The 20,820-nt window shown below is 39.0% G+C and overlaps 1 protein-coding gene across 4 annotated transcripts in view; it reads left to right on the top strand.

The window, feature by feature from the left end:
* Positions 1-20,820, top strand: part of CPVL (carboxypeptidase vitellogenic like) — a 127,035-nt gene that overhangs the window by 58,633 nt on the left and 47,582 nt on the right. For all 4 annotated transcript variants that reach the window (XM_072764629.1, XM_025993089.2, XM_072764628.1 and 1 more), the window contains 4 exons: positions 4,318-4,446; positions 4,958-5,089; positions 10,041-10,139; positions 11,922-12,095. In XM_072764629.1, coding sequence (XP_072620730.1) covers positions 4,318-4,446; positions 4,958-5,089; positions 10,041-10,139; positions 11,922-12,095 — 534 coding nt within the window. The remainder of the gene's footprint in view (positions 1-4,317; positions 4,447-4,957; positions 5,090-10,040; positions 10,140-11,921; positions 12,096-20,820) is intronic.

The following is a 20,820-nucleotide window of genomic DNA, read 5'->3' as shown; positions in this document are numbered from 1 at the left end:
TGCTAACCTAATTTGGATTACTGTATTCGATGAGTACGTTTGGCTGGTTGAGTTCCTCATTGGAGGGTCACTGCTGAATTTTAAAATACTACGTGTTCAAATAGTTTCTGGCCGCGCTTTTCCTCTTTTATAATCGCTTTGATGCTGTTCCGAGCTTTTTGGAGATTAGGGTCTGATCCGATGGTAGAAGGTTAGTGTTAATTCACAGACTTCAGGGGCTGCATTGGCCAGCTGCTGCCCACATTGGTGAACACCAGCAAGACATCAGAGAGACCATAGGGCTGATAATTGCCGTGGTTGTTGCTCTCGTCGTTGTTACAGACGGAACTCAGAACAAAAGAAGCAAGAGTTCATAAAATTACAGGATTACAATCATAAGTCCTAAGGGGCCATATAGTTCATTTCTGATCCATCATACTACCACATCTCAAACTGCACCCCCCACCCCTGACAAATAGAAGTTTCTGTTCTATTTAAAATATATCCAGAGAAGAGAAAGCTGGGCAAGTAAGACATTTGATTTATTGTCTGGTTGTCTTTTAAACTGCTTGTGGTGGTCAGAGAATCATTAAATTGAGAAATAAATGATTCAGGAAGAATAAACTGGTCTGATCTTGCAAAAAAAAAAAAAGTCTCAACAAGGATAGCGAAAATAATTGAAATTTCATTATAATGTTTCAGTGTCTGTTTTCCATAAAATAATCCTATAATTGTCTACTGTGTGACAGCCTGAGCCACTCAACCAATGGAATGATTAATGAAAACAGCAGTGAAGGATTTGTCACACTGACACAGGGCAAGGAAGTGTGTGATAGTCATTAGAAAGCAAAAATGAGATAAGCATCATCGTTAGGTTAGCAGATGTGGACTGAACATTGAGGAATCTGTTTTGGACATGGTTATAGAACTACCCATTTCACCACCTTCTTTAAATGGTCAGCTTGGCAAGCATGTAGTGGATGAACCCAAGGCTGAGCCCCAGTTGAAAGACCACAGACATAGTCTCCAGGACCTTTAATTAAAGTCTGATTTAATATGAGAAATGGAAGATGTGGAGGCAGCCAACCCTCAGTGGAATTCTAGCCAGGGACATGATTGGAATGCAGAGACCCTTGTTTTCATCATTTCAAGAATGGAAAGATAAGGTTAACTTTAAATGGGTTCAAATTAAAGTGAGAGAGGTAGCCTGTTCATAGTCGATGATCAGAAATTGAGTGGGTGTTCCTTTTTAATTTCCTGCCTGGATATATCCCAGATATGCATGATGGCTGCAAGGGGGAGGATGCCATAAAAATGTGGCTGTGTTAGCCTGAATTTGTCATCACCATCAATAGAGCAATTTAAAGTCCATGTCCCTCTGTCTCAGAAAGAGTCAAAGAGATGTTTTATTGTCTGATCTTATTATAACAAGACAACTTCAGTGATAACATCCAATAGAGGAAAATGTTTAGCAGTGATGTCAGATGAGTCATTCATTTATCAAATATGTTTTTATGTTCCTACTATGTGATGGGCAAGGTACACAGTGTGAGAATAATAATGCATAAAACTTTGGCCTCCCACATAGAGGTCAAGTTTTCATAATATTTTTTTTTCAAAAGACATGATTAACTTTACAAGCATAAGTTCTGTGCTTTATTCACTTTTATGTCTTCTCAAATATCTATCACAATGCCTTTGACAGAAGAGTTGTCTAATAAACCATCACTGAATGAAGATTATATAATACATCTTTACCAGTAAAATGATTATTCAAGGAAATTTGGTGTTTTTTGTTCATCTTACAGAAATTATATTTGATAAATGTTCACTTATTATTCCTAATAAGAGAATATAGCACTGTTATACAACAAATCAAATTTCAAGCATGTAAACACATCTTTATATTATCCCAAGGAAGCTAAAATGTGCTCACGGTTATGAATGGATACATTGTTTTCAGTCAATACTTTGCCTAAATAATTGCTGTTGCACAAGAGAGCTGCATCAGTGAGATTTTGTATAAATTATGCAAATTACATTATTTTATCATACCTTGGAAGAAGAGTAGGTTTGGTAGTAGGTCAGAGTAGGTTTGATTCTGACTCTACCCTTAACTTCTCTGAACCTCCAGGCCTTCATAGAAATATGAGCGTAGTGACGTCTCCAGCATATGATTAGGGTGTGGAATAAATGAAAGCTCTTGGGGGCTCCCAGCCCTTGAACTACAGACCCCTTGCAGACAGAACCTTGGAAATATTACAGAGGGTCTGCAGACTCATATATACCCAATCAATGCTTTTAGTCTATTTTGAACATATATGCATTAGTATTTTTTCATATGCATGTAGATTAATTCAAGACTCATTCATTCAGCAACTGTTTATTGAGCACTAACAAATAAACAGCATCAGGCACAGGGGATATACTAACCTCCAAAACAGACATACCCTCGTGTTCGTGGATCTTCTATTCTAGTGTGGGTGGGAGAATAACAATACACAAGATAAATAGTAAGAGTTTATAGAAAAGTGATAAGGATTTTATGCAAAAAGAGAGAAAAGAAAAAGAAAATGTAAAAAGAGAGAGAGAGAGAGAGAGAGAGAGAGTTAAAATTTTAGATGAGATGGCCAGGGAAAGCATCCCTAGAAGGCCTCATTGAAGGTGTAAGGGAGTTAACTATATGGACATCAGGGGGAAGAGCATTCCCAGTGGTGGGAAAAGCTAATGCAAAGGCCCTGGTGGAAGGACCAGTACAGATCACGATCATGACTGTGGTCTAAGAAGGGCTGGAGAGGAATGAGTAAGAGGGTTGCAAGGGATAGTGTTAATGAAGTGACCAGATCATGCCAATCCTTATGCCTCCAAAAAAGCACTTTGCTTTTACGCTGAGGGAGGTGGGGAGGGGGGGTCATTAGAGAGTTTAAACATAGGAGTGGCAAGATCAGATTTATGTTTTAGTAGACCCCTCTCTTGAAAACAGACTGGATGAGGGGAAGGATAAAAGCAGGGAGGTGCTGGTTAGGCTACTACAATAATCCAAGCAAGAAGAGTTGATGGAACAACCCGGAGCAAGGTGATGAAGTGGGGGTCTATGAAGACACTGGAGCCTGGGCTTATTTTGACAGAATAGGTTGAGTTGACAAGGTTCACTGATGGACTTTTGTGGAGCGTGAGAGAAAGAGAGATAAGAAACGGCACTGAGGCACCTGGGTAGCTCATTTGGTTAAGCGTCCGCCTCTTGATCTCAGCCCAGGTCTTGATCTCAGGGTTGTGAGTTCAAGCCCTGTGATGCACTCTGCACTGGGCATGGAGCCTACTTAAAAAAAGAAAAAGAAAAGGAAAAGAAATGGTGCCATGATTTTTGGCATAAGCAGTTAGAACAGAGTTAACATTAATAGAGAGGTTGTAGGGAAGACTTGTGGATTCAAGCTTCATTTTTTAAAAAAATATTTTATTTATTTATTCATGAGAGGCACAGAAAGAGAGAGGCAGAGATACAGGCAGAGGGAGAAGCAGGCTCCATGCAGGGAGCCCGATGTGGGGACTCGATCCCAGGACCCCAGGATCACACCCTGAGCCGAAGGCAGGCGCTCAACCGCTGAGCCACCCAGGCGTCCCTCAAGCTTCATTTTGAACATATGAAGTTTAATATTAGACATGCAAGTGGAGATGTCAAAAGGCAGCTTTTTCATGTAAAAAATACAAAATTATTTTTAAAATATTCCTGAAGAGTAGCTTTCTTTTCCGCGTAATCTAGAGGCAGAATTATAATGCTTGTGTCCACACAATATTTTGAAATTGAAAAAAGAACCTTGTTCTTGAAAAGGTTGGAAACAAAGATAATAGTCCAGTGACAATTTTAGTAGCCAATACATATGACTGTCCTTTCCCTCTAATACATGTAAGTTTCAAACTGCATCATCATACAGATTTTGAAGTCTTAATTTTGGTCTTGAGATCTTTTTTCTTTTTCCTTTTTTTTTTTTTTTAACAGTTTTAAATGGAGCTTCAGGTAAGAAGAGCCCTGTGGGTGGCAGAACTTTGTTTACTGGCCCACATTATTTTATCTTTGGAAGGAAATCAGACTGTCCACCTATTCCATGGCCACTTGTCATTTTCTCGTGCACCTCCCCAGTGACTTGCCTGTCACTGACATGATTTGGGAGGCCAGCAGAAGTGAGAGGCAGAGCTCTGTGCCATTGTGGAATTTACAGTGTAGGGTAACCTGGGTCTCATGTGGAAATATGGCTATTTTATTACTGTCATTTTAATTAGCTTAAGCACATCATTCTTATAACACCAAATTGTGATGGTTCATTTTAACACCTCTCTCAGTCTTACGCAGGGAAATACGTGCCAGCCCTTGCACATTACATCCACGTTCTCAACTCCAACTCTATGATGAGCATGAATATCAACCTGAAAGGAATTGCTCTTGGAAATGCATATTCAGATCCTGAATCGGTAGGTGTCTCCTTTTTCCTTTCTGTTCTGTTTTTAAGGAGATTAAATCCCCTTGAATCCAATGGAGGCTCCTCTGACTTGAGACACCTAACTCGATAGAGGGAAATGGTGTTGCCCAGTTGACTTTCTGATGATTTAAAACTTCTAATTTTTATCAAGTGTTTTAAGGTGTCAACTCATTAGGTCAACCTAGGTTGGATATGAGCATGAACGTGGAGCACATGTATGTGTGTGTATGTGTGTGTGTGATGTTTGTATTTTTTCATATGTGTGTTGTGTGTGCATGTTTGTGGTATGTGTGTGCATTGTGACATGTGTGTTGTGTATGTTTAGATGTGTTGTGAATGTGTTTGTGTGTTCTGGGGGATGTGCCTGGGTGTATAATTGTCTTGCTTGGCTAATTCCAATACAAGATTGACAAATGACAAAGGGTTGTTTGACCAAGAAAGTGGACTTCCCTAGCTTCTCTCTTTCTTTCCCTGTGTTTTTTATGTTTCTCTTTTCTCCTCAGATCATAGAGGGCTATGCAACATTCCTGTACCAAATTGGCTTGTTGGATGAGAAGCAGAGAAAGTACTTCCAGAAGCAGTGTGATAACTGTGTGAAATACATCAAGGAGGAGAAGTGGCTTAAAGCCTTTGAAGTGAGTTCTGGGGCCTGCATTGCCCTGGAGCAATGAGAACCATCTGAGCTCGGTCCTAGAAGGACCGTGGTACTCGGGCATTTTGTTGTTGTTAGAGAAGGAATATCTGGTATGCTGTCCGAGAGCAGGGGGCAGATGAGTGGGGTCAAAGTGAAGAAAAGAACTGTCTGGGTCTCTTTGAATTTAGTTTGGCTCTATTTTAAACCTGTGATCACCTTGGAGTGTTTATCTAACTGTGTCTTTCATTAACTGTTTTGATTTCTTTAAATGCTGTGTAGGCCCTAAAGGCATACCCTATCACAAGGAAATCAGAAGAAAGGCGACCCAGAAAGTGGATGCATATGCTTCAGCATATGCTTTAAACCCTTCAGAAGGGTGATATCCACACAGGACGTTGCAGTTGGAGAAGTGGCCACAGTGTGTAACGAATGTCACATGTTCTGTGTGTCAGGAACAAAGATTATGAAGTATAGTAATTTGAAACTTTTACAAAGAGCCATTGGTATTTGTAAATATCATCACAATGCTTCCCTAAAATTGAATTTGAGAATCGAATAATATGGTTCTGTTCCCCACCCTTTTTGTGGGGGGAGAAGTTATTTAAAATCTGAGACTATACTAAATACCAACCTACAGGAATGCAAGTTTTTTGTTTTGTTTTGTTTTGCCAATGCAGACAATGATCATGTATCAACGATCCTTTTTAGGAGTTTTTTGGCCACCTTTACTATAGAGCCATCGTGTTTCACATATTAGTAAATGAGGCAAGGATTACATTTTGAGGACTTTGGTCTTTTTGTTCTTGGGATCATATCTTGTACCAGCTTACCTAATGGCATTACTGTTATTAAGGTTGAGGCCTGATATTAATAGTCTTCTAAGCACTGCAGTTCAGCCAGTTTAAATCAAGACAGGAGATATACAAACTTACGGAGAAGGGGGCAACAAGGTTATGCTCCATTTTACAAGCAGGGTGCATGGTACTACCTGAAATCCCCAAAACAGTGAGTGCCTTTACCATGAAATCTTACAGCAGCAAGATGTGCAGCTGAAGCCGTCCAGGAAGCCCCCACCCATACCTCAAGATGCCATTGGCCTCCTCTTTCTCTGTGTCAGGACACCTGGTGTGGCTGCAGAGTGCAGATTCAGAGTTTCTGTGCAAATGTAAATGCAAAGGAAGAGGGATCTTATGGGGACATATAGGATCACTCTTCAACATGCAATGACATGGTTTGCAAGTCTGGTTTTAGGCTATCTGTTGTAATAGGCAGAAAGGGTAAAAGGATTAAACCTCTGGAATTTTTTTTTAAGATTTTATTTATTCATGAGAGACACACAGAGAGAGGCAGAGACACAAGCAGAAGGAGAAGCAGGCTCTCTGCAGGGAGCCCGATGTGGGTTTCGATCCCAGGACCCCAGGATCATGACCTGAGCTGAAGGCAGATGCTCAACCACTGAGCCACCCAGGGCCCCTAACCTCTAGAATTTAAAATTAATATCAAAATGTTATATCGTGTGAGACCAATAGGCAAGTGAGATATTTGATGTGTTTTTGAAGAAGCATACAGGGATTAAGTGATGTCAAGAGAAAGACCATGTGATAGGCCGTAAGGGATAAGGAAAGCAGAAAGATGTCCATGGTGCATGATGCAGCAGGCTGAGCACCCACAGGAAGCCCCCACCCATACCTCAAGATGCCATTGGCTTCCTCTTTCTCTGTGTCAGGACACCTGGTGTGGCTGCAGAGTGCAGATTCAGTGTTTCTGTGCAAACTGTTGAAAAATTTAGGTTATTTTGTGTATTCAGAGGTAATGAGAAGATGGCCCATTAAGTTAAAGCTCTCCCAAACTAAATTCATCAGAAAACAAAGCAAAAGGGCCCAAAAAACCAAAACAAAACCAAAACAGAAGACAAAAACAACCAACCTATGACAGTACACAATGTCTCTAAGACCACTGGTCCAATATCTTGAGTGATGAGTTAACATGAAAACCTTTGTATTCTTTTAAGAGAAATAGATAAAATGATAATTAGGAAAGGAAGCAAGTAGTGGTCAGATGTGTTTCAGCGTATGCTCTAGAAGACTCCAAGAAATCCAGAAGCCCAAGAGAATACAAATGTCCAAATCACAAGCCTAATTAATAAGGGCTGTTTGATGCTCTGATCCCTTGAAATGATTTAATCAAAAAGCAGTAGCTCTGAGCTAGAGGGAATTTTATAGACGATCTTCTGCTCCTACACACACACACACACATCCACACTCCACTGATGAGGAGGCGGAAGCCTGGGGTTGCTGAATTCAGTTGCCAGAAGCCACTTAATAGACTGTGGCAGGCCTAGGACTAGAATCATTCTCCCCAGATTCCCACCCTAGTGTTTCCCCTGCGGTAACTTTCAGGCAGTCTATAAAAATCCTGGGACATTTAGACATTCTGCAAGATGCACAGCGGCCCATCTCTGGCCCTTTATTGTCCCCCTTACCATGACAAGGTTCTGGATCACAGAGTTCTTTCTGTAAAACAAGTTTTGACCAGAAACTGGATTTCACAGGTCTTGACCACCCACCTTAACTTGGGTTTGATAACACATGATTTTTGACTCTTTCTGAAACCAGATCTGTCCTTAAGGGTGGAATCTATATTTCCATTGGTTCTGAAGATAATTTCTAAAGATAAATTCCCCAGTGCTGCGTACATTCAGGACTACTGCCCACCTACAGTGTCCCCTCTGGGTGGACAAGTTAGAAAAGAAAGAGATACCTCCTCTGGGCTGACATGGTCCTGTGGCTTCAGGGTTTGGCAAGTAGATACCACCATTGTGTGAGAATAAAAGCTGGCTGTTTCTCCGTGTGCAGCCCAAGTCTTTTATCCAGTTTGGCAAGCAGACCTTTGGCTGTTCTCTGCCCCTCCTCACCCCTCAGCCAGGCATCGCCATATAGTGCACAATCTGCACAGCCAGAGGCAGTGGTCCTGAGTGTCCGTAGCGCTGCTGGAGCATACTTATCACTCCCTCCCCTTTCCACAATGACCATCTTTTCATGCTTGGTCCCTAGCCCTGTGGCAATAGTAACTTGGATAAATTAAGTTGCTTCATGTTCAGTAAAGAAAACTAATCTAATAAAATAATGGAATTTTGTATTAAACCAAAAAGCATGGCCAGAAAGCATTGAAGAGTAGGAGAGATGGCAATCTGCCCCTTGGGGAGCCAGCGTGTGTGCAGGGTGGAGCATGTAGGCTGCAGAGGCATGGCCTCGGCTTGAATCTCTCCTCTGACATGATTAGTGAGGCGTCCTTGTTAAGTGACTTAACCTCGTGTGCCTTAGTTTCCTCACCTGTAAAACTAGGATACTACTGTCCTGAATTCCTGTAAGTTGGTGTTTGAAAATGTACCGAATTCATGTTTTTACAAGAGCCCCTTACAAACTCAATATCCTCATCCAAAAATGTCCCAATGTTCTCGATCTCTTTTATAAGTATTTCCTTCATCTTCTTGTTCTGCCCCAAGCCTGCTTCTCCCCTGCTTCTGTCACTCACCCTCTCAAACAGGAGCTATGTTGTCTTACCTACTTTCTACCACTTGGTTCATGGGTAGAGTGGGTGTCTTCCTTGCTCCTCATTGCTGCCCTCAGATTATGTCCTGTCCCTCCAGAAGCACTGAGCTTTGACTCTCACATCCTCAAGTGATCCTACCCACCACTTCTTGTTGTAGTTGCCTATCACTCTCTAGCTTTCTTCATCTCATCCTCTGAGAATGGGCTTACTGTCATTCTCTCTCAAGGACATCACTCTTGTCATCATGTCTAGTGATTACAGTGTCTGCGTGAATGATCCTTTTAATACCTGGCCCCTCAGTTCCTTAGTTTCCTCTCTTTCGATAATCTTGTTCTCCTCTTTACCTTAGCTGCTCAGTCCCACTACAAATAATAAAATAAAATAAAATAAAATAAAATAAAATAAAATAAAATATAAAATAAAAATCTGACAGTCACTCCACGACCTCAGATCCTCATTGTGCCAGGTCACTTCTCTGAATATACCAATTCTAATAACAGCCCTGCAACCCCATTGTCTTCCAGTGCACCAATCCTACTACCATGTCATGATCCTTACTTAGCCCCTTCGGGTCTTAGTTTCTTATTATCCAACTAAAACTCAGGGTCATCCCAGCTCCTTTGGCAAAACCACCATCCTGGCTAAAAGCACCTGTCTACCACCCCATGTCTGCCTCTCCTGCTTCACATGACAGTGAGCATACAACCATGCTCACTGCTCTCACCACCACTGATGACAAGTTTTTGAAGTCAGAAGTCCCAAGAGAACTTCCACCAGCTCCAAGCACCTGCGTATTTGTCTACAGCCTCTGCCCTCTCTCCTTGTACTATGGTGAACGGTCAGTGATCCATGTCATGGCAATCCTTCCTACAATGCTCACTCTCACAGTCAGGGTCTTTGGGCTCCCTGTTTCCTCTGCCTAGATCTTTCCCTATATGTCTGCATGGTTCACTTTCTTCCTTCCAGCAGGTTGACTCAAATGCCACCTTCTCAGTGAGACCTGTGTTTCCTCGTCTCTGCAGTGTCCCTTGCACTCACACACACACACACACACACACACACATGCCCACATGCCCCATGACACCTCCTACCTCCTCTTTAGTTTTCTCCTTAATGCCTATCATTCTTATCATACTGAATGTTTTTCCTATGAATGCTTGCTTATTGGCCCCCTCCAGGATATAAACTTCACAAGGGAGGACTTGAGCTGCCTGTTCACACCGCTGTGTCCCCAGTGCCTGGGACAGTGTCCAGCACACAGAAGATATGCAATAAATGGTCACTGAATTAAATAATGGAAGAATGAGAAAATTATTGAATTAATGCAATGACAAGTGCCTGTGTGTTTTTACCTACCCTAATGTTTTCCTTCTTTCTTTCTTCTCTCTGTCCCAACCTAGATACTGGATAGACTACTAGACGGTGACTTCACAAACAACCCTTCTTACTTCCAGAATGTCACAGGATGTCCTAGTTACTATAACATATTACAGTGCATGGTAATGACAACATTTTTAAAACTATGATAGTGTTTGCTTAACAGTTTTGGCAAAATCAAATTTCTTCCAATTTGAGAAACACTATAGTTGACTTTATACTAGATAAACATGTCCTAACTGTATGGCTTTATTTGGTCTACTAATCTATAGGATTTTCCCCCCACCAATGTTGTATATGCTATAACCTGACCATCAAGAATGTATGATATTCCAGATAACTCAAAACAACCTCTGATTAACACAATTTCCCCCCAGTAGAGCTTGTTATACAAAAGTTCTTTTGTCAAGGATAGAGGCCAGGATTACAGATCTGGGAATTAGGTTCCAGAATGCCAAGTCTGTAGTGAGTTTCTTGAAAATGTCCACATTATTTGTTCTGTACTTAAGACAGCTTGGATAAGCAGAATTGCCAAAGCCTTTATGAAAATATTTGCTTTGCCTTACTTTTAACTTAAGATGGTTTGTGCACTTAGTATGGCCCTCACTTCAAGCCCTTTGGAATATTTCTCAAAGTATTCAAGTAGTTTTCTTCCATTAAAAAAAGACCAAAGTTGATGTCCTTTGTGCAGAAATAATCAAATAAAACAAAAGGTGCCAAAGTGGGTATTTGAATTTGTATAATCTTTATCTAGTGCATATGACAATACATTTTGGTTTTTTAAAATATTTATTTGTTTATTTATTTGAGAGAGAGAGAGAGAGAGAGAGAGCACACAGAGGGAGCAGCAGACACCACCAAACTCCCCCTCTGCCGCCCCCACTAAGCAGGAAGCCCTATGTGGGGCTCGATCCCAGGATCCTGGGACCATGACATGAACCAAAGGCAGATGCTTAACCTTCTGAGCCACCCAGGCACCCCAATGCATCTTGTTTTTAAAATTGTCTTATTTATGAAATATTTTATAGATAAAATATAAAGCTAATTTCAATAGAATTTGCCAACCCTGTGGTTTTGGATTTAGATTCTCCTAAGAAAAAAACATATGGTAGGCAAAAGAGAAACAGAATTTGTAATCACAGTTCTTTTTCCTTGACAAAGTAATATATTCAAAAAATTAGCAAAAATTGAGGATGCACAAGATTGTTGATCTCAAACTCTCTTTTATCCTTTTGTAATTTCTTAAAAACAGCATTTACACCCTTTCTTCTTTTAGTATGATGAATATCACAGGCTTATCAATATCAGATTTTTATGCAGTATTTTTTAAAAAAAATAAGACTTATGGACAACTTTTTTTTTGTCTAATGTCCTTCATAAAGTCATCTGTTTTTACACTTGGTGTATTTCCCCTCTTCAATTATGGTTAGCTGGTTATTTTGTATGTGTGGTTTTAATCAACAGCAGAACATGGGAAAGAAAGCCTCAGCTTTTAATCCACCATGCCACCACCCTGGCTCCTGGCTCCTCTGGTCCATTTGACCTTCATTCCATAGAGCCTCTGACAAGGAGCAAATTGCTTTTGATAATCTCACCTCTTGCATTTTTTCCTGTCTTTGCCTCAGATGGGGTTGTTGATTGGAGTCACAGATTGTAAAAGGTTAGTTTGCAAGAAGGGAAAATGGAGCATTTGCAAATGGGGTATCATCCAGTTTTGCTGTTAGTAGAATTTCAATTCCCTCAGAACCCTCAAATCCAAAATTTCAGGATGGAGACCAGTTAAGAGTCAGGTCTCATCTTGTTCATCATTGTTTATGTTATGAGAAATTTGAAGCTTTCTCAGCATGCTGTTCCTGCCACCTGGTCATGTTCCCTGATATTTTTTTGATGTCCCCTTCTGCCAGGAAGCTGAGGACCAAAATTACTATGGGACTTTTTTGTCCCTCCCACAAGTGAGGCAAGCCATCCATGTGGGAAACCAGACCTTTAGTGATGGATCTGAAGTTGAAAAATACATGCGAGAAGATACAGTCAAGACCGTTAAGCCCTGGTTAGCTGAAATCATGAACAATTACAAGGTAAGAGAGTTACTTCAGTTACTATTTCAGGAACTTTGCAGATAACCCAGAGAAGAGGTGACTTTCTTTTATTTGTGATTCAACTTCTGCCATTTTGTTTTTACTTTTAGGATATTTTACCAAATACAAATAACACCCCCCTGTACTGTTTGATTTCTTTGGATTAAGTTTTCTTTTTTCCTTTTAATTAAATAACTATCCCTTGATAGTTTCTTCAAATGAAATTCTCTTTGGCACATGCCACTTCTCATAATTTCTTGAGAAAAGAGGTACAGCAGAGCCAAGATGACTGGCCTTGTGGAAGCCAATTTTGCCTTATTGCTTGCTTTATGATATTAATCCCAATGAAGTCAGGGTTAAATGAAATCAACTGGTTGTTCCAAAAAGTGCATTTTACCTCATAATTATATTCATTCCCATTGCTCAATCACAGTTTTTTTTTTTTTTTTTTCAGTATCTACTTTAAGCCCAAAATGGTGTTAGGCTATCAGCTTGAAACAATGAATGAGAGAGGGTCCCTGTTTTGAGGAGTATAAATTCAAGCACTTTGTTACCTGAGATGTTCTTCTGTCTGATTTTCTGCTGGAGGTACTGAAGGAAAGTGAAACCGTGATGCCCTGAAAATGCAGGCAAAGGGGTCATGGACTCCTAGAATTTGCACCATGAGAGGAGGACACCAAGAACAAGTGAGATAGGAAAAAAGCATCCTGTGATTTTCTTTTCTGCTACTGCTATTCTCACCTCTTCCTTTGATCTTCCTAAATTCTCATCATCTGTCCTAGGCCTGGTCTGCAGGGTCAGTGTGCTGATGATAGAGGGGACCACCTCCTGAGGTGATCCATTTCCTCTCTATTTCCTGGCAGAGGCAAGAGTAATGTTTGAGATGAACAAAAAACAGGGCGACCAGTAGCCAACATACCTTGGTAGGAATTAGAAAAAAGGCTAGCCTCCGTTCAGGATACTTCAGTTCCACCAGTCAAAAAATTCTACTAACATATTGCTTTAATTCAAATGAAACTCTTCACTACCATTTTTCTGCCAAGAGGAATATACATGCCTACAAGGTCTGTGTTAGAAATCTTTTCCCTTAAGATTTTTCAGTGTGCAGCCTTCAGTACTGTACGGGGAGTCTGTTGCCAAATGTACCCTTACTAGATTGTGTTCTGAAATATGCCGGACCTAGAAGGCCCATGTTTTGGTGTTGCCTAGTAAATAGTTTGAGTCCCTTGACCTACAATCCTTATTGAAAAAAAATCTACGGTCAGTGGCATGCCATCTACAGACCCATTATAAATTTGCAGAACTTGATGAAATACTTTTGAAGAAAGAAAGGGTCTAGCTAGATGAGGTCAGAATTTGTGTTTGGTTCTCTTGGGGTCCTTAGTGCCTGCCTACTTGGAGCCTTCTCTGCACACCTTTTTAAAGCACTTCACTGGTTGTCCTCTTCTCCGAGTTCTCAGACCCTGTTGTCTCTATCACTGTGGCCACACTTAGAACCTTGGACTGTCATTGCAGTCTGTCCATTCCAGCACCAGCCTGGTGCAGATGTCAATAACAAATGAATGAATGAATGAAAAATCCATTCTATATAAATTAGTGTTACATCAAAAATATGTCTAATGTATTTGTCCATAACTTATTAGGTGTCATCTACCCCACCGCCCCCAAAAAAAGAAGAAGAAGAGCTGAGCACTTGTGTTCTCAAAACATAATAATGGGCAATAATATAACATTAAAGAATGCAAAGTCTTTTTTTTTTTAGTGGAGAGCAGATAAGGAAGTTCTGTGTATATCTTGTGTACCCCTAGAAGAACATTTTCTCACTGTCTAAATTTAACTACAATATGATTCTTTTTTCAGCCAAGTGAGGATAGGAAGGAACATGTAGCTCACCTGATTATATAAACTATCCTGATACTGGCTAATCGCCATAGAATATCCCCTTGATTAATAAAGATCATATTGATTAAAAATGACCCAGGATTTTGATATGTAAACATCTCTGTCCCAGTTTCCAATGTATCTTAAACCTACCAAAATGAATTCCAATGAAATCAGAATATTCTTTAAACTTTAAGCTCTGAATCAGTTGTCAGAAAGAAAGAGAATAGATCAGTGGTATAGATAAACCATGTTTCCATATAGAAAGAGAACGAAATGTGCAGTCAGTCCAAGCACAGAGTAAAATGTGGTTGCTGCTCCAACAGACTATGGATTCATTGCTACAGCTACCATTGCCTCCAGGGCAATGATTATCTTTGGCTTGTCTGTTAATGGTGGTGAACCTCAAAGTATATGCAATAGAATCAGAATGACCTAGGTTGTCTTAAAACATTAGTGCCCTCAAAATTATATTTATGCAAGTCTCTGCTAATTTGTCATAGAAAATGGTGTTTCTATTCATAGGAACATGGGAGTCTTTTTCTAGTACTAAGTTCATTTTAGGCAATGTGGAGTATCTCTGATGGGCTGAAGAAGAACTTCATGAGTTTCTGGGAACTCAAAGAACTCCTGTGGTACTTCACTTTTTGTGTGGGCTACGTAAAAATATAATCGTCTCCTCGTAAGGACTTACATCATTCCCTTTCATTAATTTCAGATGTCTGGGTGGTAAATTGAAATATATTAGCAGTTTCCAAAATAAGTAGAAGAAGTAATCTGTTGGACTATTGAAATTCTCATGGCTAAATCAGATCACAATAGTAGCAGGATTTTTAGAGTTAGCTGGGTCATAGAGCATGGCGGTTATGAGCATGAGTTCTCAAGTATTTTGAGCTTGAATTCTGGTTCATTGTTCAGTGGCTGTGTTCCTTTAGAGGAAGATACTTAAAGTCTCTGTTCTTCAGCTTTCTTATCTGTAAAACAGAAATAATAATAGTACTTACAGGTGAGTTCTTATGAGATTTAAATAGATTACATATGTAAAAACACTTAGAACAGTGACTGGTGATTAGAAAGTGCTTGAAAATATAAGCTATTACCAATGGTGTTCAACAAACTTTAGCAAGAGTCTTAAGCACATGCTATATACAAAGTTATATAAGAAACCCTGAAAAACAGAAAAAATAAAGACTTAACAGACTTTTGGTTTCCAGTTCATCATGTAAGGAGCTTAGAAGTTACCTCTCGATCTGAAGAACAAGTAAAAAGTTAAACAAACTGAAAAGTCAACAACTCTTCCTAGATCTGTGAGAAGAGTGAGGTCAGAGGCCAAACTACTTCTCTATAAATTGGAAAGAGGCAAATACAGAGAACCACAACTTATCTGAGCAGAGACTTCCATAGGAACCAATGCCAGGGTAACAAAACCCAAACTGTAAGTTTTTACAATAAGAAAATGAACAAACCAATTAAAAAATGGTCAAAGAACTTAACACACCCAAGTCTTAAGATCTTAACCTCACTCAAGATATACAGATGGCATGTAAGCATATGCAGAGATGTTCAACATCATCTGTCATCAGAGAATTGCAAATTTAAACAATGAGATGCCACTACTCACCTATTAGAATGGCCAAAATCCAAAACACTGACAACAAGTGCTAGGAAGGATGTAGAGGAACAAGAACTCTCATTCATTGCTGTTAGGAATACAAAATAGTATAGCTACTTTGGAAGACAGTTTGGAAGTTTGTTGTTTGCTTGTTTGTTTTTTTTTTACATATAAAACTAAACAAATTTTACCATATAACCTAGTAATCATACTCCTTGGTATTTACCCAAATGAATTGAAAATTCATGTCTACACAAAATTCTTCACATGGGTGTTTATAGCAGCTTTATTCATAATTGCCAAAGCTTGGAAGCAACAAGATGTTCTTTAGTAGATGAGTGAATAAACTGTGGTATAGACAATGGACAATATATTCAGTGCTAAAAAGAATGAGCTCTCGTATAGGGCTTGAAATCTGGAATTGAGATGCCACCAGTTTTGGTTTTCTTTTTCAACATTTCTATGGCTATTTGGGGTCTTTTCTGGTTCCATACTAATTTTAGGATTATTTGTTCCAACTCTGTGAAATAAGATGATGATATTTTGATAGGAGTTACACTGAATGTATAGACTGCTTTAGGCAGCATATACAGTTTAATGGTATTTGTTCTTCCATCCGTAAGCATGGAACATTTTTCCATTTCTTTGTGTCTTCCTCAATTTCTTTCATGAATGTTCTGTAATTTTCTGAGTACAGATCTTTTGCCTCTTTGGTTACGTTTATTTCTAGGTATCTTATGGTTTTGGTTGATCATCAAGACAGTATGGTACTTGCACAAAAACGGATACACAGATCAATAGAATAGAATAGAGAACCCAGAAATGGACTCTCAACTCTACGGTCAACTAATCCTCAACAAAGCAGGAAAGAATATCCAGTGGAAAAAAGACAGCCTCTTCAATAAATGGTCTTGGGAACATTGGACAGCCACATGCAGAAGAATGAGACTAGACCATTTCCTCACACCATACACAAAAATAGACTCAAAATGAATGAAAGACCTAAATATGAGACAGAAATCCATCAAAATCCTAGAGAACACAGGCAGCAACTTCTTGCTAGACATATCTCCAAAGGCAAGGGAAACAAAAGCAAAACTGGCCTATTGGGATTTCGTTGGATAAAAAGCTTTTGCACAGCAAAGGAAATAGTCAACAAAACCCAAAGACATCTGACAGAATGGGAGAATATATTTGCAAATGACATATCAGATAGAGGGAGAATACCCAAAATCTATAAAGGACTTATCAAACTCAACACCCAGAGAACAAACAATCCAATCAAGAAATGGGCAGAAGACATGAACAGACATTTCTCCAAAGAAGACATACAAATGGCCAACAGATGCACGAAAAGATGTTCAACATCACTCAGCATCAGGGAAATACAAACCAAAACCACAATGAGATACCACTTCACACCAGTCAGAAAGGCTAAAATGAACAAGTCAGGCAACAACAGGTATTAGCAAGGATGCAGAGAAAGGGCAACTCTCTTACACTGTTGGTGGGAATGCAAGCTGAACAGCCATTCTGGAAAACAGTATGGAGATTACTGAAGAAACTAAGAATAGAGCTACACTATGACCCAGCAATTGCATCCTGAGTATTTACCCAAAGATACGGATGTAGTGATCTGAAGGGGCACCTGCACTCCAATGTTTATAGCAGCAATGCCAACAATAGCCAAACTATGGAAAAATCCCAGATGTCCATCGACAGATGAATGATAAAGAAGATATGATATATGTATACAATGGAATACTACTGAGCCATCAAAAAATGAAATCTTGCCATTTGCAACGATGTGCATGGAACTAGAGGATATTATGCTAAGTGAAATAAGTCAGAGAAAGACAATTATCATATGATCTCACTCATATGTGGAATTTAAGAAACAAAACAGTGGATCATAGGGGAAGAGGGGAAAAAATAAGACAAGATAAACTCAGAGAGGGAGATAAACCATAAGAGACTCTCAATCCTAGGAAACAAACTGAGGGCCTCTGGAGGGGAGGTGTGGGGGGTACAGAGTAACTGGGTGATGAACATTAAGGAGGGCACATGATGTAATGAGTACTGGGTATTATTTAGGACTTACGAATCACTGACTTCTACCTCTGAAACCAATAATACATTATATGTTAATTGAATTTAAATAAAATTTTAAAAATAAAATTAAACTATATGTTATATGTGAAAAAAATTTGTTTAAAGATTTTGTTTATTTATTCATGAGAGACATAGAGAGTGAGAGGCAAGGACATAGGCAGAGAGAGAAGCAGGCTCTATGCAGGGACTCAGTCCTGGGACTCCAGAATCATGCCCTGGGCCAAAGGCAGATGCTCAACCACTGAGCCACCCAGGTGTCCCATGAAACAAATTTAATTTTAAATTAAAAATTACTTTTTACTGAGTTTTAGAAAAAATAAAAATAAATGAAAATTTAAAAAATGAGTTACCCAGCTGTGAAAAGATATGGGAAACTTAAAAGAAGTCAATATGAAAGAGCAACACACTGTATGTTTCCCACTATATGAGATTCTGGAAAAAGCAAAACTATGGAGACAGTAAAAGATTCACTTGGTGCCAGGGATTAGGGAGGAGGGTGAGGTGAATAGGCAGGGCATAGAAGATCTTTAGAGCAGTGAAACTGTTCTGTATGATATTACAGTGGTGGATACATGACATTGTACATTTGTCAAAATCTATGGAATGTACACTAGCACGAGCCAACTCTCATGTAAACTAGAGACTTTGAGTGATAGAGGTATATTAGTGTAGGTTCCTATATGGTAACAAATGTACCATTGTGTTGGGGGAAGGTGATAGTGGGAGAGCTCGTGCATCTATGGGGACAGGAGATATAATAGAACTGTATTGCTTTTTGCTCAACTTTGCTGTGTGCCTCTTGAATTAAAAAACGAAAAAGACTTGATCATCTGCTTAGTCAAAGAGGCATAGATACCAGTATATTGATAAAAGACTCCATTTCTACTTCCAGCACAATGACAAAGTAGACACTGAAAGACCTCTTCATTGAAACGCAACTAAATTCACATTAGATGCAACAAATCCAGTTGCCATGCTTTTAACAAAAGAAGATCTCAAAGTGACAAAAAGAAATCAGAAAGAAAGAAAGACAAAAGATAGGAAATTGAATTCTGTAGAGCAGGAGCAGTAACACAGAGTGGCCCTGAAGGTCAATGTCCTCAGCATTGTAGTTAGTGACTGAACCATAGGCCCAAGTAAGGTGAAGCTGCTAACCTGAGAGCCTGGCACCAAGCCTGGGATACATGGAGGGGCTAATTGGTCCCAGGTTGGCAACCAACTAAAGCAAGTACACAACACCTAGTGGTGTTTTGGATTTTCAGATTTTTATTATCTAATAATAAAACAGAAGCAAATACACAACACCTAGAGCTATTTTGGGTTTTCGGATTTTTATTAGCTAAGTTCAACGCAAATGTAAGCTCATAATCAAAAATCACCCACTATACAAACTGGCTACCATTGCTGAGGATAAGCAGAAAGAACTACAAAAGATATCAATATCCAAGGGGCTGCAGATAAAGGAAATATGAGGTATAGAATATAAATAACTACATGTGAAATATTTAAATGCATAGATAATGAGCTTAAAAACAAGCAATTAACAAAGAACCATAAAATATGGCTAGGCCAATTTGAAGGAGAACTAATAATAATTGTTAAAAATGAAAAGTACAGTTGTTATACTTAAAATCCAGCACTTGGAGGGTGCCTAGGTTGCTCAGTCAGTTGGGCATCTGCCTTTTTCTCGGGCCACAGTCCTGGGGTTGTGGGATCAAGCCCCACATTGGGCTCCCTCAGCAGGAGTCTACTTCTCCCTCACCCTCTGCCCCTCCCCCTGCTTGTGCTCACTCACTCTCTCAAATAAATAAATAAAATCTTAAAATATATCTCTATCTATCTATCTATCTATCTATCTATCTATCTATCTATCTAAAACCCAGTGCTTGGAATAAAGAATAGAGGAGATATTGCTGCCAATAAATTCGTGGATTAGAAGAAAGTAACCAAAATGGAACATAGTGAGACAAAGAAGATTTGAACAGTATAATTATCCAGCTTGATTTAATGAATGTATATAAATCTGTAAACATAGCAATTAGCAAGTCTTAATTATTTTAAAGAATTTGCATTATACAGCCCATATTCTCTGACCACATACCATGAATTTAGAAATCAATAATAACTATATATAAAAATATCCAAAAAATACAAATAAAAATGTAAATCCATATAAATCGTGTATCAAAAAAGTTATGTTCAAAAAGGATGAAAGCTACATATATAGTAATGTTAAAAGAGAAAAAAAATATTTTTGTCTAAATAGATCCAAAAAGGTGAATTTAATAAAATTAAAAAACATTTACAATAACATTTTTTAGCAAACTAGGAATAGTATCTCTAGTATTTTCTTATGGCTGTTGTAATACCATTACCACAGACTTGATGGCATAAACTACAGAAATTTATTTTCTTATAGTTCTGGAGGATGGAAATCTAAAGTCACTTTCACAGAGCTCAGATCAAGGTTTTAGTAGGGCTCTACTCCCTCTGGAGGCTCTATGAGATAATTCATTCCTTGCCACTTTTTGCTTTTGGTGGCTGTTGACATTCATTGGCTTGTGGCCACATCATTCTAATCTCTGCCTCTGTGGTCACATTGACTTCTTTTGGTTTATTGTCAGATATCCTCTGCCTCCCTCTTATAAGGATACATGAGACTACATTTAGGGACATACTGGATAATCCAGGATAATCTCCACATCTCAGATGCTTAACTTAATCACATCTGCAGTCTGTCTTCCTCCTTCCTTTGTATCTATCTTTGTTCATTCATTCATTTTAAATTTTCTATACAAAGTAACATTCACAGGTTCCAGGGATTAGGACTGAATGGGTATCTTTGGGGAGGGCATATTATTCAGCCTAGCACAATATGAGACTTTCTTGACTTGATAAAAATTACCAAAAGCTTACAATAAGCATTATTCTGTTTCGTAACATACACGTTGCTCTAAAATCAGAGTTTTGTGATATAAACAAATTTAAAAATGAATGGGGGAAACTCCAATTACTAAATGTATAAGGAGTAATGGAATCATTATTTGATAAATAGTACGGTAATAGTTGTTTCAGACAAGAATCACCGATGGAGGCTAAATATAGTGAATGAAACTATGA

The sequence above is a fragment of the Vulpes vulpes genome, chromosome 7, assembly GCF_048418805.1.
Source record: "Vulpes vulpes isolate BD-2025 chromosome 7, VulVul3, whole genome shotgun sequence".
Classification (NCBI taxonomy): Eukaryota; Metazoa; Chordata; class Mammalia; order Carnivora; family Canidae; genus Vulpes; species Vulpes vulpes.
Note: the sequence above shows the minus strand (reverse complement) of the source record. Positions and strands in the feature narration are given on the sequence as shown.